Source organism: Vicugna pacos, chromosome X, assembly GCF_048564905.1.
Source record: "Vicugna pacos chromosome X, VicPac4, whole genome shotgun sequence".
In the NCBI taxonomy this organism is placed as follows: domain Eukaryota; kingdom Metazoa; phylum Chordata; class Mammalia; order Artiodactyla; family Camelidae; genus Vicugna; species Vicugna pacos.
This window is the reverse complement of record NC_133023.1, coordinates 55,701,783-55,721,535: the sequence shown is the minus strand read 5'-3', so window position 1 is coordinate 55,721,535 and position 19,753 is coordinate 55,701,783. Positions and strand designations below refer to the sequence as shown.

Below are 19,753 nucleotides of genomic sequence, written 5' to 3'. Positions count from 1 at the left end.
AGCCATGGCCAAGCGCCGGGCTGGGGAAGGACCACGAGCTGGGGCTCCTGCTCTAGCTGCCAGGCCTGACTTGCATTGTTTCTTTAGGATAGTTCCAGGCGTCCGAGCCTATGGATACAGAAATGGAAAACTGCCTACTTCCTACGAGGGCCCCGGGAGATAAAAGGGTCAATGTATGTGAGTTGTGCTGGTTCGGGGGCCAAGCCTTTGTCTCCGTGGCCCCTGCCTTAAGTGCTTAACTCCGGGAAGAGGCTCCAAGTGCAGACACCTTTTGCTACTTTCAGCTGCAAGGTCCTGTCTTTGCAGCCCTGCAGCTCTTCAGATTTTCTGCAACCCTACCCAGGAAATGACCTGTGTCAAGCATGAAGAAATCGGTGTTGGGAAGTCCAAGGTGGAGCACTCCCTTGGATGCTGGGAACTCTTACTTGAGCCTTCGAGGGCCCAGTTCCTGGCACCTATAGTCCCATTGTGTGGTGGGGAGGTGTTAGGTCCAGGGGGGGCTAAGGTGAAGGAGAGTGAAGCCAGCAGTAGTGGCAGAGGAGGAAGGAGAAGTTCAGGGACATCATCGGGGAGTAAGAAGGATGCGTAAGATTTGAATGGATTTCACTGATGTGATGAATTCGATGAGTAAATGAAGAAAGCCAGAGTAAAGACCCAACTGTCAGGGCTCTGCATATTTGAACAAAGACTTGAAGAATCAGAAACTCAGGGTCAGGAGGGGCCTCAAGGATTCTCTGGTCCAATTCCCCATGCTGAGCTCTGGCTTCCTCCTTGGCAGCCCTTCCAGGTGTTTCTTCAGCCTCGGCACACCCCTTGCGGAGAGAGGAACAGCCTTTCTCCCAAGGCAGCTCATTCCATCCAAGGTCAGTTGAGGCTGTCAGGCATGTCATGAAAGTTCTTTCTTATCTTGAAGTGAAATCTGCCTCCCTCTAGGTTTCCACCCATCCGTCCTAATTCTGCCCAGGGTGGCCACACAGAGTACACGGACTCTTTGTTTCCACATGGCATCTCCTCTCTTATCTGAACACAATGCTCATGGTGTCCCTTGGAACCTTGCTTCTCTAAACTCGCTGCTGCCCTGGCAGTGAGGTGGGGGTCGTGGCTGTTGTCCAGTTGGGTGGCCCATCTGCAGTTTTCTATTCTCCATCAGCATTAGCCCTTGTCGGTATGGATGAATGACAGCTGACAAGACCACTTTTCACTTTGAATGTTCACTCAACACATGGCTACTGAGTATCTCTTGGGGATCCAGCCCTGTGCCAGGAAACCCGAGAATAGTAAGAGATGTGATTCTCTACATTGAGAAGCCCAGTCTGGTTAAGTGGACAAAATATATACTGGGACTAGTGGATGAATGAATAAATGAATGGAGAAATGAAAGAAAAAGCAATTCAGAACCATACAAGTCCTCTTTAGCTGGATGGTACAAAGGGCCTCGTATGAGGGCTTATGGAGGGAACGGTGCAAAATGCAGAACTGGTGTTCAAGGTCTTTTTGGACATGGCAAGAACAGAACTTGTAAGAAAACATAAGGATTAAGTGGGGAAGAGGGAAGAAGGGCTTCCAGGCTTGGAAAAGAGTCCTGGATGGGACAGCGAGGGCCTGGAGGGTGTAAGGAGCTTGTCAGTAGCACTGGGGTTTTATTTGTATTATTTTCTTGAGCTCTAACTTACCTACCATAAAGTGCACAAATCTTAAGTGTGCAAGGTCAGTGAATTTTGACATATGCCTGCCCCTGGTAACCGCCATCCAGATATTTGCACTACCCCAGCAGTCTCTCTCATAACACTTGAGTTTTAGTCCTCTCACCACTTACATTGGATAAGTCCCTCTGGTCAGTGTTTATGTTTTTAACATTGTAAGGTCCTACATTATTATCAGGGACCACATTATTTTTTCCTTTTCCATTAACTTTAATATTGTGCCTAGATCAGCCTATGTTCCAAAGGACATGTACTGGGAGTTGACGTGGCATCTTAACAGGGGCGCTCCAGCTGCAAGAGACTCTTGCTAAGCAGTTGACACACACTCTCTTTGCAATTCTCACAAAATCATGCCATGTGGGGAATCGAAATCCCCATAGTAAAGATGACTGACTAATCTGCAGCTCAGAGAGGTTAGGTAATCTGTGTAATGTCACACAGCTAGTTAGATGTGGGATTCAAATTAGATTCTGGCTCTCTCTGATTTCAAAGTCTGGGCATTCTCACTTCTGCCTGGCATGTAGTCTGACTGCTTAGGCATTATGGCTGGGCTGTTCCTCCTGGGTTGTGTGGACCCAACTTTGTGTACAATGTGCTCATGGGTATACTCCAGAAACACTGGGTTGGGAATTGGGGATGAGGTGAGCTCCGGGTGCTGTGTATTGGGCTTACTCTGATGAGGCAGGAGCCACCCAGGAGATATGTGGACAAGGTTATTCCTGCAGATGCCTTTGTCTTTGGGCGCCAGGATTCCAAAGGCATGGATGATGTGGCAAGAGAAGGCCTGAGGGTATGTGGACCCACATTGTCGGAGTCTTTGATCCAGCGCTCTTTGTAAATGGCCTGACCCATGGCCCTGCCTTGGCCTCTGTCCCTTTCCCCTAGAGAATAAACTGAAAAAAAAAAGGGGGGGAGGGAGGTGTAAACAGCTTGGAAAAACAGAGCCTTTTAGAGTCAGTAGTCTGGAAGGTGAAAGTGTATGTTTTGTTTTTTTAATAGGTTTTTCACTGTTCTCTGTTTTCCTCTGGCGAGTCCCTGACCGCTTCCTTCGTCGCCTCCCTCCAGCCGAGGCGCATCTGGCCCGTGGACTCCGGCCGCAGCCCCCCTCCCTCTCAGTACCTTGCAACAGGCTCTGAAGATTGAGCTGCGCCTCGCGAAGCAGCTCCTCTACACTCGGGGGCCTGCCCGAGGAGAGGAACACGTTCACTGGCTGTCGCCATGACGACCTCGAGTGGGCAGTCGCTGTCGCATTTTCCCGACCCGAGTTAGCTGCAGCTAGGGAAGGAGAGAGGCAGTGAGAGGCGCCGCCGGGGGGGGGCGGGGGGCGGCGCGCGGCGGCCAGTGGGCGCCCGCGGTTCCCCGGGACCCGCCCCGGCCGGGGGTGGGGGGGCGGCGCGGGCCGCGCTTAAAAGGCGGGGACGCGCCAGCCGCAAGATTTTTCCTCGACAGATCCTGCCGCAGTCCGCTCCCTCCCGCGCCGCCAGCCTCCGCCCGCCCACCCGCCCGATCGCCGCCTCGCCGCCTCCGGGCTCCCGCCACCGCCCGCCCTCTCTGCTCCCCGGGACGAGGTAACGCGCCCCCGGCCGAGCCCCCACCCCCGGCCCTCCGCGCTCGCCCGGGTGGGTGTGGCTCGGCCTCTCGCGCGCGCCCCGCCGCCGCACCCCGCTCCTCTCGCGGCCCGCGGCTCCCCATCCCGCCCCCGCCCGCAGCCCTAGGCCCCCAGCCAGTCCCGATGTCCGAGGCGGCCGGGAATCTCAATAGCCTCCGGATGGCGAACGTGGCCCTGCGGGAAGAATTAAATGCCCTTCGCGGGGAGAACGCCAATTTGGGCCTTCAGCTCGGCAGAGCCCTGGCCGAGGTCAATTCCTTGCGGGGCAACGTCTCGAGCTACATGCGCTGGCCAGGGCCCGTGGTGCCCGTCCTTGCCGAGGAGAACTTTGAGTTCCCGCTCAGTGAGATCGACGCTGTTCCCGAGGGAGAACTGCCCTTCCTGTGCTGGCCTCCCCCGCGCGCCGAACCCGAGTACGCCCCGGACGAACTGTTGATTAGCGTGATCCAGGACTGCGGCACCTCCAGCGGGTCCGCCGACCCGCCCCCGCTGCCCGGCCCACCCCCGCCGGCGCTACCCCCGCCGGCGCTGCCCCCGCCCCCGGCCAAGGAGCTGCCCCCGCAGCCTTCTCTGCCGCCGCTGGAGCGGCCCGAGATAGAGCCCTTTTCGGGCGACCCAGTCTACCTGGCTGAATTTCTGATGCAGCTAGAGACTTTCATAGCCGACCATGAGGATCATTTCCCCGGGGGCGCTGAGCGGGTGGCCTTTCTGATCTCCTTTTTCACCGGTGAAGCCAAAGACTGGGCCGTCTCGGTCACCCAGGAGGGAAGCCCCCTGCATGCCAACTTCCCGCGCTTCCTGGATGAAATCCGTAAGGAATTCTGTGGCCCCATCCCCCCAAGTGTGGCCAAAAAGGCCATCCGCAAGCTCAAGCAGGGTGACTGTACCCTGGGCAGCTATGCAGATGCTTTTCAGTTCCTGGCTCAATTCTTGTCTTGGGATGACTGCCGCCTTCAGAACCAATTCCTCAAAGGCCTTTCAGAATTCTTCCGCAAGGAGCTCTTATGGTCAACTGAAATGGCCGACCTGGACGAGCTGATTCTTGAATGCGTGGAGATAGAAAGAAAAGTGCGTGTCCCCAAGCCGATCCCCCTCCCTGGGGTTCGCAATATCTTCTTCCCTTTTGCAGAAGACCCTAACCTCGAAGGTGAAGAAGGCGAAGAGTGCCACAGTGGGGAAGATGAAGAGACGCGCAGGCGCAGGCTTCACGACAAGGACCAGCGGAGGCGCGTGAGAGCTATTCAGCAAGAGACTAGGGAGGAGGAGGAGAAGAGGAAGAAGGAGGAAGAGATGAGGAAGAAGCAGCTGAAACAGAAAGGTGAGAAGGACGAGGAGGAGGAGGAAGAAGAGGAGGAGGAGGAAGAGGAGGAAGGAGAGGAGGAGATGAGGGAGAAGAAGGAGGAGGAAGATCAGAATAAGGAGGAGGAAGAAGAGGAAGATGAGAGCGGCCGCCAGGAACCGGAGCAGGAGCCGGAGCAGGAGCAGGAGCAAGAGACGGAGGACGAGACCCAAGACGACGACCTGGATGAGCTGATGGAGATGGAGCCCACATATGCCAACGCTTCGTCCCAGACTTCCGGCTACTATCATGAAAATTTCCTAGATGTGTCGCCTCCCATCGTACAGCCCAGCAGACGGAGGAACCAGAATCGAGTCCCACTTCTGGAGGGCCTTCCAGGGACCAATTCGCCCTTCTACAGTTCGCCGCCACTGATTCGCCGCGCAGGTCGCCTGGGGCAACGTCAAATTCGTAGACGGCCCCCTGTGCTCTTCCGCCTCACTCCGAGACAGGGGGGCCACCGGGCTGCACGGGGCCGCATTCGCGTGTGAGCCCTGGGGCGAGCCGGCCCCCCCGGAACACACCCTTCTACTGCGTCCCCTGCCCCTGCTATCGCTGCCACACCTGCCCCATTCACAGACCAGTACTTAAGGGAGATCCAGACCTGCAGAACCCGAAGAAGAGCTGTAGAACTCCAGACCATCCTGTGACCGAGACCAGGGAGTGACACGTGCCTGGCCGAGGCCACCTGGGAAAGGAGGGCTCGGCAATCGCTGTCCTCTCAGTGTGCATGCTGCTCAGTCCTGCCACGAGCTGGAGAGCAGGTTTCTGGGCCTGTTCCCATTCATGGACTGGTCACCCTCTTGTATTTCCCCTCTAGTTGTCCCCAGCCCTCACTTCTGCGTTTATTCACTCTGTGTTCTCCAGTTTAATCCTCTGACTGGCTCACCAGGACTTCACCCAATGCCTCACTGATCTGCCCCAATGAATGAAAGGACAGGCTCCGCTGAACTCCTAAAGCCACTGAGGCCACTTCCTGGGTATAATCGGCAGAGAGTGGGATGCTACAAGAAACATGCCTGGAAGCCTGCACTTGCTTCCCGTCACACCTCCAGCAGAAGGGCCCCAAAGAGGCCCCTGCATCTAGCCCAGTGAGAAGATGTGAAACCATGTGTCCCATGGACCACCTGGCTGAGACCTGTTCTTGACTGACAGAGCAAGCTGGTTCCACCTTCTCACAGATGACTGGCCCAGGGCCTCAGAGCTCGCCAGATGTGGGACCCTCTCCTCTCCTGACACTGCCCTCCTGGGCATCCTCAGTGGACAGAGCCCGATGTTTCAGGCCCTCCCCCTTTCCTTGATCTTGCCTAAAGGGTAGGCATGGGGTGGGGGAGGAGGAGGAGAAGCAGCAGTACCATCACAGTGTGACCTTGGGAGGAGTGACTCTTTCCTTAGGGACGGTGGTCTCCTCCCCCGGCCAGGCCTTGGACTGCAGTCTCCAGCCAAAGGCCTTGGCAGAGATTTGCTGTCCTTGGGGTTCTGGAGGAAGCCTAATTGGCTTTTCCAAAGAGAGAGCGGTCTGAGGCCTGCTCTTTAACTCTAAATTAAAGGACTCAGTTCTGAGAGGAGAGAGGAAGGGTCTCTCTACAGACTGTACCCATTGCGGTCTCACAGGATGTACTGGCATCTCACGCAGGGCCCGCCAGGGCCTGGTGCTGGGCATGGAGTATATGGTGAGGCTTAAGAGGTTGACTGCCTAGTAGTAACTCCTGGGACTTCTGGGTACTAACTCAGCGGCCCTTGTAGAGACTTGCTGCTTGCCTGGGGTCCAGAAAACACTGCTTCGGCAGCGGAGTACACACTATGTCACTCTGGCCACAGAATGCCAGCCAGATCCACTGCTGGCCTGAACTGTCCTCCATACTGGGCTTCCTGCACGGGGCCCAGCAGCTGGGCAAGTGCAGCCAAAGTGTCTGTGGCCAGAGAGAGGAAAACATAGTAAACTAAGCCTCTGCTCCTCACCGGAGTCTGACAGATAATCTCAGCCCAGCCTTAGGATTCTGAGCCCAGAGGCAAGAGGATGGAGCTGGAGGAAGAGGAGGAACCCAGTCCTCCGCTGGTTTCTGGTGAGGTCTCTATTCATCGATGGGAGGTAAGAAGCCCTTTCGCTGCTCACACACACATTTCTCCAGCCTGGGGAATTGCTGGAGCCAGGCCTTTAACCTGTTGCTCCCTTCTAAAAAGGCTACTGCCCCTCCTCCAAAGAGAAAAGTAATACCTAATCATTCTAAACATTTGGCAAAGAGAAGACTGTAAGGGCCAACCCACCCCACAGACATTCAGAATCCCACCGCACAGATGCCCACACTGTTAACAGTTTGCTGCCTTTCTTTCTCGGCTGTTCTCGCCATGTCTCTTCAGAGCTGAGATCATCCTGCAAGATCCTGATCAGCAGGATTTAAAATGGCTGCCCCCTCTGCAGTCACGCATACCAAATAAATGATTGAACAGTCTCCTAATTTGTCAGACAGGTTGATTGCCTGGTTGCCCCCATCCCTACCAGTGCGGGAGGAAATAACCCTGTTGTTTGTTTTTCAGCTGTTTCCTCAGGAGAGAGTTCCAGAAGGGGAAGCGCTATTCTCTGAGGCGACGGAGCCTGTTTGCTGATGGTCAACACGCTGGCTGCCCACGTCCCTGCCGGAGAAGTGCAGAGGCAAGGTGCCTCGCACCCCTGCCTCCAGGGACCCCTTAGCACAGGCCCTGCCTGTGGCCATGGTGCTTCTCATCCTGAGCCCGTGGAGCCTCAGCCAGGGAAAGAGCAGATGAGCAGTGAGCTGGTTTCTGGCCCTCTGGTGGCAAAGGGGCTGGGGCTTCCCTTTGACCCTCTTCCCCCCTTTCCCAGATCTTCAGTATTGTGATGTAACAGCCACAAGAGCTGTAAGAAGGACTGTGGGCTCTGGGAAACTTTCTTGGGTTGAAAGAAGTGGGGTGGGGGTGGGGGTGGGGGATGCATGCCGGGGTCTGAAGGCAGTCCAAGAATTTCCAGAGACCCGGGAAGACATCGTTTGAAACGAATGTGTTACTGTGTTCTTGTTGCATTACTGTGTTGTGAAGATAAGAAGTTATTCTGTACGCTAAAGCTTTCTCCTCAATAAAAATATAAAGGGTGTGTAAAGATCGTGTGTCTCTGGGTTATTGAGCAAGTGCAGAAGCCCAGCCGGGAGGCATCAGGTACTTCCCAGGCCCCTTGCCTGAATCACCCCTAGCCTGAAGCCTTGCAGGCCTTCAATGAGGAAACTAAGGCCCAGCAGGCTCAAGCCACCTACCTAGAGTCCTCTGAGTTTGTGGACGGCGAAGTTGTTCAGAGGGAACTAAGCATCTTGAAAAGTAGCGTTAGTTCTCCACTAATATAAAGGTATGAATGGCCTAATCCTACCATCCTGTAACAGTTCCCCCCTCCCCCACCCACCACCAAATACACACACACACACACACACACACACACACACACACACACACACACACACACACACACACAGAACTTTGGAGGGAAGGAGGGAGGCCACGTTGGGGAAGTTGTGGAGGGGCTGGAGGAGGGCGGGGGTGGGGGGCTGGGGGGGCTCTTCCACTTCTTGGCACTAGATGGTGCTATGGGACACCAGTGAGTAAGCGGCCGAAGATTTTCAAGCATCCCCAGGACAGTCCACACGGACACCCTCCAAGCAAGATTTCACTGCTCCTCATAGACTATGGGGTCAGAAGAAACTGAATCTCATTCTGGGATTTGCTTGAGTTTCCCAGCCACGAGTTGGATTTTTCCCTGCCCCGAGACAGTGGGTGGGAACATTCACTGAGCCCCCTACTAGGTACAGGGGCTCTGCCAGGCACTTCACATCCGTTATCTCAGTTCATCTTGCCCTCGTTGTAGAGATAAGGAAACTGAGGCTTAGAGAGAAGTCACTGGCCCCAGGTTGACAGCTGGTGAGTGGCTCTGTCACAGCCCAGCAGCTGCCCATCGGTCACCTCCAGGGATGCATCACCCCTCTCTGCCTCCCCTCCAAGGACCTCCTGTCTCCTGGGTCTCTCCTGTCCAGCCCGTCCACCCTCCTGCCCTGCCCACTGTCCAGGCATATGGTGAGAAGTGACACCCGGCTTTGAAGGTGCACTTGCTTTGCCTCTTTATGGGGAAGAAAGGCAGGCAGGCAGGAAGGGAGGGAGGGAAGGAGGAAAACAGTGTGTTTCTGACTGTGTACCAGGCACTTTCACCACATTTCATTCCCACCCTTAGGGAGGCAGGTAATGATGTCTTCTCTTAGACCCGAGGAACCTGAATTTCAGAGATATTAGGTTCCATGGAGGACTTGGGGCTTTGTGACTCCCAAACCTACACACTCTCAACTCTGATACCCCATGTCATTTCCCAGGAAAGCTCTCCCCCGACGAGTTAAAGCCTCAGCCTGACTGGATTCTGGGTCTTGGCAAGAGCAACTAGGTATGCATCAGGTGAACTGTCTCTGGAGGCTCTGGGAGAACTAGCCACTTCTGCCCGGCAGGGAAGGGCCCTCAGAGTAAGGCAGGCTAGTGGCAGGGCTGAGTTTCATGCCGATGAGAATGCCTGAGTGTGTGGCTGACTGCCCCTTCTGGGGAGGGAAAGGGCTGTGGGGCCCTGAGCGGCATCTGTGATCACTGAGGCTCCCCTTTCTGCTTCAGGGGGTCAGGTAAAGTCCCCAGCACCCCGGGACTTTCACATGCCATTTCAGGTTGGGATAGGTGGGCCCAGATTGTGTGATGCATGGCCCACCAGCCTTGCCCAACCCCGCAGCCAGCAGCCCCATGAATATAGGCAAAAGAGCTCTGGATTCCAGTCCGGCCCTGCCGCTGCCTGGATTTGCGACACTGTATGAGTCCCTTTCCTGCTCAGGCCACAATATCCTCATCCATCTAGACCTTGGGGCCCAGCACACGGCTGGGTACACAGTAGGATCGCAACCCTAGCATGGTACCTAAACAAAGAAGTTAGTGAATGGATGGAGACCTAGAGGCGGTCTGCCAAGGGCATCTGCAGATGGCAGGGAGTTTGGAGGACTAGAAGATCCTCTCCAAAATGGAATGAGAAGCCCCCTCCACATCTCTCTAACCTGGAAGGATGTGTTAAGATGACCTTTGTGAGGTGCACATGTGAGATCTTACAGTGATGTTCAGCAAATCATCTGCAGAAGCCCAAGTTGGGAAGACGTGGCTTAGAAGAAACTTGTGAAAAAAAAAATCTGAACACGAGTTGATGGGGGCTCAGAATGAATCAGCACACTGTGGAGGCTGCCAGACATGCTCATGCCTTCCTGGCAGCTGCAACAGAGCATATGCAGGATCCAGGAGATGGGCAGGTCCCACCTGGGGTCCTGGCTGCCCAAGGGAAGGTGACCAGGTTGCATGCCACAGAAGCCCTTTTGCATGCCAAAAATAGGTCAATTTTTGAATAAAACAAAGTGGGAAGGAAAGAGTGGGGGCAGTAGAAGAGTGACAAGGATGGTGAGAATCATAAAAACTGTTTCCAAGGGCTGGAGAAAGGCAGAGAAAATCTTGCTGCCTGTGAAGCTGGCCACACTGTTCCCTTCATTCATTCTGGGAGGAAATTGGCAGCTCAAGGTCACTCGCTCCATTTATAGAGCTCAACTGTGAACTCTAGCTGTTAGACAGCCAGGATCCTTACCCTCCACCCTCCACTCACATCCACGCTGGTGGAATCAGAATCTCCAGGAATTTCTATTTCTAAAAAGCTCCCTAGGCAATTCGAATGCCCAGCCCAGCCAGGTGGAGAAAAGAGAGCTTTGGGGACCAACTAGCCCAGGTGACATTTAACAGCCAGTTGGGTTCTGAGCCTTCCCCTAGAGTTCCCTGGAGCAGGAACCAGCCCAGAGATCCTACACTAGCACACAGTAAGTAATCAAGAAATGTTTGTGCAATGACTACCCTCCTCCCCCCACATGCACCATAGTCTGGTGCGAGCTCGCCCCTCCGGGGTACCTGCTCACAATGCACCTCCAGAGAGACAGTATGAGTGCAGAAGTCTGGCCCTGAGAAACCAGGTCCATCAGAGTTGAAGCCTTTACCCTTGACCACCAGAACTGACTCCTGTGGGGCCTCGGCCCCTCCCAGGGGATGAGGACAAGCATTAACAAGGCAAGAGCTTACCCCAGAATGGGGGAAGGGGCTCCACCTCCGGCTAGCAGTTCCTGCATCCTGCCTAGATGAGGGAAAGCTCTGCAGACCACTTCTCCCCCTGGGAGGTCACAGACACAGAAACACAAAGCCCAGGGTTCTTGGTTGCCCTGGTAACAACGGGACCTACTTGGAAGAAAACAGTCTTTGAAAGGCTTAGGAAGGTGGCTATTTCCTTTGACAGAGGGCAGGCTCTGACCTGCTCCTCGAAGCCCCTCTCTCCTTCCTCCTGCCACACCGCGGGGAAGAGCTGGGGCCCCTCACCTCAGCTCCTCTTCTGAGAGGGTGGGGCCAGAAAGTAGGGCCCTGGCTTTTTATTATGCTCTGACAGTGGGCTGCTAATATAAGAAAGAGGCTGAAACGGAAGGTGTTAGCAGGTGAATTCATGGCGATTGTCCTCTGGTCCAAGGAAGCCTCGCCTGATTGGACCCATACACAACAAAACTTGAGGAGGGCAAGCACCCCCAGCAACTCCAGTCTTACCTCTTCCTCACCATGTACCCTGGAGATGGAGCTGGAGGGAGGGTCAGAAGTTCCAGACTCCTCCCTGCCCAGTTCAGTCCCTCATCTCTCATCTGGACTCCTGAAGTAGCCACCTTGCTGGTCTAACCAGCCTCTAGACGCTACCCCTTTGAAACAACCCACCTTCTACATGCTTGCTTGTGGAGTGGGTAGACATGGTCCTTTGAACACACAGATCTGGTCCTGTTGCTCCTATACAAAGACCCTTCAATGGCTCTCCTTCCTTTATGGGAAGACTTGTGGACCTGGTTCTGGCGTTCCTCACTATCTGGTCAGAAATAAACTACCTATGCTATTTCATCTGGCCCATGCCGTCCTTCATCCCCCTCCCATTCAGTCCAAATCACAGACATCCTGAGTGATAGCGTTCTTTGCTTACATATCCTCCATGCCTCTGGCCCTTTGCACACCCAATTCCCTCTTCCTTAAAAATTCATCAGCACTCCTGGCCCCACTCCAACTGGCAATCTCTTCTGCTCTAAGACTGCTTCCTCCACGAAGCTGCCTTCACTCCTCAGACAAGCTCCCGCCCTTCTAAGTCCTCACTTGCTCCCCTGCCTCCAACCCCAGTGCTCCGTAAGGCTTGAACAGAGACTGGGTCATGACTCCAAATGAGCTTGTTGGTCACTTGTCCCTTCCGCAGGTGGGGGCTGCATTGGCAGAAGCTTATGGGAGGAGGACTGGCCTCCTGAGATCTGGTGGAGGGCTGACAGTAGGCAAGTGGATCTGGGAGCACCCTTCACATCAAGGTGGAGGTGTGGACAGTCGGAACAAGTTGAGGAAGAGAGAGTAGGAGTATGCCGAGCTGGTTGGCCATTCCCCACTGAGTCCCCTGCTGATGGCCTCCATCTCTTTGGGGGGGGCCATCACCCCTAATCCAGCAATGTGGTGGAGAGTGACTTCCACTGGGCTTCAGGGTCACACCGAACAGGCTTTGAACCCTGGCCCTGCCACTTCCTCGTTGTGTACCCTTGGCTTGGTCACATCACCTCTCTAAGCCCTAGTTTTCTTTTTCAAAAAATGGAGATAATAATAGTATACATTAGTGAGATAATTGATATGGAGCAACAACAACGATAGAAATAGCTAATACTTATTAGCACTTACTATTTGTTGGGCACTAAGTGATCTACATTTATTAACTCATGGAGTCATCACAACAACCCTATAAAGTAAGTAGTGTTATTATTCCCCATTTTGCTGATTAAGAAACAGCACGGAAATATTAAATTGTCCAATGTCACAGCACTAGCATGCAAGTGCTTTTGAGCCCTCCAGTAAGGCAGGGAAAGTTCTGTGGATCAGAAACGAGGTCAGTGGATCAGGAGAGCACCGAGTTCCAGGGCAGGGGTCTCAGTCTCTTTAAGGTCACAGGTCCCTCTAGCAGTTTGATGAAATCTCTGGACCCCATCTCAGAATAAGGTTTTCAGACGCACACAATAAAATACATAGAATTGCAAAGGAAAGGAATCATATTGAAATAGTTACAAAATAGTTATAAGAAATTGTGATCTAGTCATATTACTACTTTAATAATGCATTAAGTCACAAGACTAAGTGGCAAGGAGTGGGTATCACTCAGTGATAGTGCGCATGCTTAGCAGACAGAAGGTCCTAGGTTCAATCCCCAGTACCTCCAGTAAAAAAAAAAAAAATATATATATATATATATACACACACACACACACACACACATATATAAAATAGATGAAAAAGAAGTTTCTTCTGTATAGCACAGAGAACTATATTCAATATCTGGTAGCAACCTATAATGAAAAAGAATATAAAAAGGAATATAAACATGTATGTGTATGACTGAAACATTATGCTGTACACCAGAAATTGACACAACATTGTAAACTGACTATACTTAAAAAAAAAGATTGAGTGACAAGCCTATATATTAAAAGTTTTGAAGTGATGATGAACATAAGTAACTTGTTGGAGATACAGTTACTGTAATCTGATATAAAAATATTTGTGATTTCTACTGGGGATAAAGTCACAAATACTGCTAAGACTTTTATGGCTCATTGCCTACCCTCTTAATTCGAGGAAATGCTAAATTTCTGGTAGAGGTTAGTGGAAAAAGATCAAGTAATTTTCCCATCCAAGTTCATAGACCCCCTTCCTAAATTCTTTCCACACACCCTTTGGAGGTCTGTGAAGCTCAAGTTAAGGAGCCCTGCCCTCGAGTATCAGAGAAAAGACAACAGCGGCACTGTAAGCTCCGAGGAGAAGCTAGGGGCTGGCAGAAAGACAAGTGTGTGGTTTCTCTTTCAAGAACTGTTTACAGAAATCATGAAGTCTGGCAGCTCCCTCTTCCTTTTGGTCCTGAGTCAGCAGCCTGGGGTGGGGCTGAGCCTGTCACACTTGGTTGGAGTTTCAAGCTCACCACACACTCATCCCTAAGAGCTGATTTGTTCCACTTCCTTACCAGTGAAATCTTGGTGGGTTTTGCTCCATTTTAAAATTTGGACTTGCTTGCACACACAGATTTCCCATTAGTCTGGAAATCATCTTGAAGTGGACAATCTGATGGGCTCGACATTTTCTGAGCTAATGGATGCTTTAACCCTAGCTTCCCAGCCAGGTTTAAAGCTCGCAGAGAGAAGGGGAAAGATCACCAACTGTGCCACGCACCCCAGCACACCAGTCAGAATCGATCTTCCTCAAATACCAAATGCTTTTTGCTGACTTCCTGACTTTGCCACCTGTCGCCCAAATCCCTGCCAACCAGGGCAGCACAGTCTGGGCACCTCGGCCAAAGTGACAAATGGTCAGAACAGCAGTAAGCCTCCCATTCAAGACTCAAAGAGTACTGTTTCTCAAGACCAGGTTCCAGGCCTACTCACAATGCTTTGCTTGGGCGGGGGGTCCCAGCTGGCCAAGGTCTACTGCCTTCTGCTCTTACCCAGGGTACTGTATTTCACTCAGAACTGAGCAATGCTTGGCTGATGGCCAATGTGCTAAAGAGGCTGCAGCTTAATTTCCAAAGTGAGAATGTGAGATTATGATAGCCTTAGGAACTAGAGCCAGTGGCTAATAAAGAGGCTGGTTCAGAATGAATCTGACTCAGTTGATGGCACAGCACAATATGCTTTGGGGGTTCAGGCTGAGAGCTCCACAGGCTGGAATGCGAAGAAGACATTTCCTTGAATACAAAAGAAATATATGAAAGCTCCTAGCTTGGCCAAGGATCCCAAACATAGGCTGAAGGAAACTGAGGACCAAATGAGAATTCAAAAGAACTTGAATTAGAAAAAGAAAAAAATTTTGATTAGCTAGATTGACCAAGAGAGAGAAGACCCCAGTTACTTAAACCAGAAATAAGAGGAGACCTTACAATCAACCTTATGGAAACAAAAAGGATTAGAAAGGAATACTACGAACAATTGTGTGACAATAAATTATACAACTTAGATGAAATGCATAAATTCCTAGAAGACATAAACCATTGAAAAGACACAAAGAAGAAATAGAAACTCCGTTACAGTTACCAGGGTTCTGGAAGTGGGGAGGGAGGGAATAAATCGGGATTGGCTGCTACAAACTACTATATACAGAATAGATAAACGACAAGATCCTACTGTCTAGCACAGGGAACTATATTCAATGGCTTGTAGTAACCTTTAATGAAAAAGAGTACATGTATATGTATATATGTGTAACTGAATTTGGCATATGCTGCTGTACGCCAGAAACTAATACAACATTGTAAATCAAATAATTAAAATTAAAATTAAAGTAAAAAAAAAACTCCAGATAAACCTATTATAAGTAAAGAGATTGAATTAGTAATTAAAACTACCCATGAAGAAAAGCCCACACACAGATTGGCTTCTTTGATGAATTCTACCAAATATTTAAAGAAGAATTAATGTTAATTCTTTTTTTTTCATTTTTTTGGGGGAGTGGGAGGTAATTCGGTTTGTTTGTTTGTTTGTTTGTTTATTTATTTATTTATTTATTTATTTATTTATTTATTTATTTATTTTTAAAGTGAGGCACTGGGGATTGAACCCAGGACCTTGTGCATGCTAAACACATACTCTACCACTGAGCTATACCCTCCCTCCTTTAATGTCAATTCTTCACAAACTCTTTCAAAATATAAAAGAGGCAACACTTATAACTCATTCTATGAGGCCAGTATTACCTTGATACCAAAATTAGACAAAAAACAATCACAAGAAAAGAAAACTGCAGCCCAATATCTCTTATGATTATGGGCACAAAAATCCTCAACAAGATACTAGCAAACCAAATCCAGCAACATATAAAAAGGCTCATATACCATGGCCAAGTAGGATTTCTCCCAGGTATGCAAAGTTGTTGTAACACTTGAAAATCAATTAATGAAATACAGCAAATCAATAGAATTAAAAAACCCCATAATTATCTCAATAGACATAGAAAAAGAAGGTGACAGAGTCCAACATTCTTTCATGATTAAAAAAAACTCTCAACAAACTAGGAATAGAAAGGAGTTTCCTCAACCTGACAAAGGGCATCTGTGAAAAACCCACAATAACATCACAATAGTGAAATGCTAGAAGCTTTACCTCTAAGATCAGAAGGGGTCCCCTCTGGCCACTTCTACTCAACATTGTACTGTAGGTTCTAGCCAGAGCAATTTGATAAGAAAAAGAAATAAAAGACATTGGAAAGATCTGAAAGTAAGATGTAAACTATATTTACAGATGACTTGATCTTATATAAGGAAATCCTACAGAATCCACTAAAAAACTATTCACATAATAAATGAGTTCAGCAAAGTTTTAGAATATGAAATCAATATAAAAATTGTATTGCTATACACTTCTAATGAATAACATGAAATAAAATTGAGAAAATAATTCCATTTACAATATCACCAAAAGAACAAAACACTCAGAATAAGTTAAAAAAAAAAGTGAGAGACTTGTATATGGAAAACTTACAAAACATGTTGAAAGAAATTGAAGATTGAAACAAATGGAAAGACATCCGACATTCATGGATAAAAATACTCAATATTGTTAAGATGACAAGACTCTCGAAAATGATCTACAAATTCAGTGTAATCCTGATCAAAAGTCGAGCTGGATTCTTTGCAGAAATTGACACACTGATCCTAAAATTCATATGGAAATCCCAGGGGCCCAGAATGGCCAAAACAAACTTTAGAGAGAACAAAGTTGGAAGACTCACACTTTCCGATTCCAAGACTTTATACAAAGTAATCAAAATAGTGTGTCACTAGCATAAGGATAGATATGTAGATCAATGGAACGGAACTGAGAATCCCGAAATGAACTCATACATCTGTGGCCAGCTGATTTTTGACAAAGGTACCAAATCCATTCAATAGGGAAAGAACAGTCTTTTCAACAAGTGGTGCTAGGACAACTGGATTTCCATATGTAGAAGAACGGAGTTGGAATTCGTTTTCACACTCATACAAAATCAAACTCAAAATGGATCAAAGACTTACACATAACAGCTAAAACTATAAAACTTAGAAGGCAATATAGGTGTAAATCTTTGAGACCTTGGATTGGGCAATAGTTGCTTAGATGTGACACTAATTGCACAAACAACAAAAGAAAAAATTCATTAAGATTAAATTCATTAATGTTCATTAAAATGAAAAACTTTTGTGTTACAAATAACTCCATCAAGAAAGTAAAATGCCTAAAGAATGCTAGAAAATATTTGCAAATCATATGTCTAATCAGAGACTTGTATCCAGAATATATAAACATCTCTTACAAATCAATAATAAAAAGACAAATAACCCAATTCAAAAATGAGCAAAAGATCTGAATAGACATTTTTCCAAGGAAGATATACAAATGACCAATGAGCACATAAAAAGATGCTCTATATCATTAGTCCTTAGGGAAATGCAAATAAAAACCACAATGAGATCCCACTCCACACCCACTAGAATGGCTATAATCAAAAAGTCAGACAAATGTTGATGATGTGGAGAAACTGGTACTCTCAAACCTTGCTGGTGGGACTGTAATATAGTGCAGCTGCTTTGAAAAATGGCTGGTCCCTCAAAACGTTAAATATGGAGTTATCCTATGACCCAGCACTTCCGCTACTAGGCATATACCCAAGAGAAATGAAAACACACATCCACACAAAAACTTGTACTTGAATGTTCGTAGCCACATTATTTACCATAGCCCCAAAGCAGAAGCAATCCAAGTGTGCATCAGCTGGTGAATGGGTAAATAAATAAAATGTGGTACAGACATACAATGGAATGTTATACCTCCATAAAAGGGAATGAAGCAATGACACATACTATGGCATCAACGAACCTTGAAAACATTATGTCACGTGAAAGAAGCTAGACACAAAAGGCCATATAGTGAATGATTCCATTCATATGAGATGTCCAGAATAGGCAAATCCATAGAGACAGAAAGGAGATTAGTGGTTTCCTAGGGCTAAGGAGGGGGTTGAGGGCACAGGGTTTCTTTCAGGGGTGTTGAAAATGTTCTAAGATTGTGGTGATGGCTGCACAACTCTTTAAATATACTAAAACCCACAGAATAGTACATTTTTTCCCCTAAAAGCTGACAATTAGATTTTACTCAGCAGATTTCATTAGGACTTGAGGCCAGGACACAGCATCTCAGAACACTCTAGGAAGCTGTTCCCATTTTAAAATGAGGGGAGGAAAATAGCTCAGTGGTAGAGCGTGTGCCTAGCATGCATGAGGTCCTCGGTTCAATCCCCAGTACCTCCATTAAAAATAAATAAACAAAAAAATAAAAACAAACAAACCTAATTGCTTTCCCCTTACACACAAAAAATCTAAAATGGGTAAGCTATGTGATATATGCATTATATCTCACTAAAGCTGTTACATATGTAAAAAAGAATCCTGGTAAGTCAGAAATGCACCACAATATCATACTCAAGCATCAACACAGAGGCCACAAAATGAGATCAGTGTAGTTGTGTGATTAAACTGCAGAAATTCTAGTGCATCTTAGTAGATCCTACAGTGACCATATATCACAGGTAAGCTACCATTTAAAAGTAAACTGGTTACCAGGGTGCAAAGAAATATACTATAGAGACAAGCACTATACTCAGATCTTAGTAGACTCTAACTGGAGTGTCTTTGTTTCAGGTATCATAGTTTAAAACAGGAAAGTGGGGCTGAGAGTGGTACATATCACTGGATTTTCAAGCTTACTACACACCCACCCCAATAATCTGACCTAGATCTTGTAAGTCCACTACCCTGGCCCAATCAGGAGTTCCCTGATACCTAGAGATATTTAGGTGGCAAGATGGGGCTATAGGCCCCTCTGGCTAGCTGTATTTCTTCCTTTTTTGGGGAGTGTTGGGTAATTAGGTTTAATCCAGGACCTAATGCATGCTAGGCGTGTGCTCTACCACTGAGCTATACCCTCCTCCATATTTATTCCTTTAGACATGAAGATTTAGTTGAAGTTCTCACCAAACATTCACTTTTCCACAGTAATCAGCAAGGTCTCAGAGCTCCCAAGCCACGCTGATTCTCAGGTGGAATCTTTCTCCCTTTCTGAGGGTGAGTTAGAGAACTTATTGTCCAGCCCTCATGCCCACCTCCCAGTCGTCCTCACTGGGGCCAGCCATCCTTGGTGTTGTCATTGAGGTTCCTCAGGTGGACGAGACTCCGACTCACATCTCTTCCCTTTTAACCTTGAAGGACCTTGTGTTTTGCTCCAATGTGACCTGATGAGCCCAGAGCTGCCCTCCTGTCCCTAAGTGGAGATGGGGACTCACGTATGGCAGTCCTGTATCCTGAGTCCTCTAGCGTAGTCTTTATTTCAACTCTGTTCATTGGTTATCTACGCTCCAATACACTTTTCTTGTCTAACCCAATTTGTTTAGTATTTTCATTCCAAAGATATATTTAACCACATTCAGATGTTTGTGACTAGAGAAAGAAATCACCTGTAATTTTACCTTGTCTGTTTGCATACACATTTTTACATAAGTGCAACCACAGTAAAAATACAATTTTGTACCATATTTTTTTACTTATCAAATCATAGGAACTTTACGATCCCCTTTGTTTTACTTAGAATCATTGTCATGCTGAAGGAGCAGACAGAACCCCAGGCTCCATTATTTTGAACAGTAACAGTTGTTAACCTTTATAAATATAGCCCCTTACCAGAACCCTCCTGCACTGCTGGAGGGAATGTAGTTTGGTACAGCCACTGTGGAAAACAGTATGGAGATTCCTCAAAAGACTAGGAATAGACTTCCCATATGACCCAGGAATCCCACTCCTGGGCATATATCCAGAAGGAACCCTACTTCAAAAAGACACCTGCACCCCAATGTTCATAGCAGCACTATTTACAATAGCCAAGACATGGAAACAGCCTAAATGTCCATCAACGGATGACTGGATAAAGA

The 19,753-nt window shown here is 48.6% G+C and overlaps 2 protein-coding genes across 3 annotated transcripts in view; one reads left to right on the top strand and one right to left on the bottom strand.

Annotated features, from left to right (window-relative positions):
* Window positions 1-19,753, bottom strand: part of NHSL2 (NHS like 2) — a 275,555-nt gene that overhangs the window by 18,120 nt on the left and 237,682 nt on the right. Inside the window, exons 2-3 of one of the 2 annotated variants that reach the window (XM_072955567.1) lie at window positions 2,823-2,978; window positions 2,376-2,596 (exon numbers count right to left, since the gene is read on the bottom strand). The exons of the other annotated variant lie outside the window; for it this stretch is intronic. Of the exons in view, the coding sequence (XP_072811668.1) occupies window positions 2,376-2,596; window positions 2,823-2,923 (322 nt within the window). The 5' untranslated portion in view covers window positions 2,924-2,978. The remainder of the gene's footprint in view (window positions 1-2,375; window positions 2,597-2,822; window positions 2,979-19,753) is intronic. 2 annotated transcript variants of the gene reach the window in all.
* Window positions 3,210-7,766, top strand: RTL5 (retrotransposon Gag like 5). The gene is made up of 2 exons (XM_072956101.1): window positions 3,210-6,743; window positions 7,190-7,766. The coding sequence occupies exon 1, from the start codon at window positions 3,436-3,438 to the stop codon at window positions 5,140-5,142; it is 1,707 nt and encodes a 568-aa protein (XP_072812202.1). The 5' UTR covers window positions 3,210-3,435; the 3' UTR covers window positions 5,143-6,743; window positions 7,190-7,766.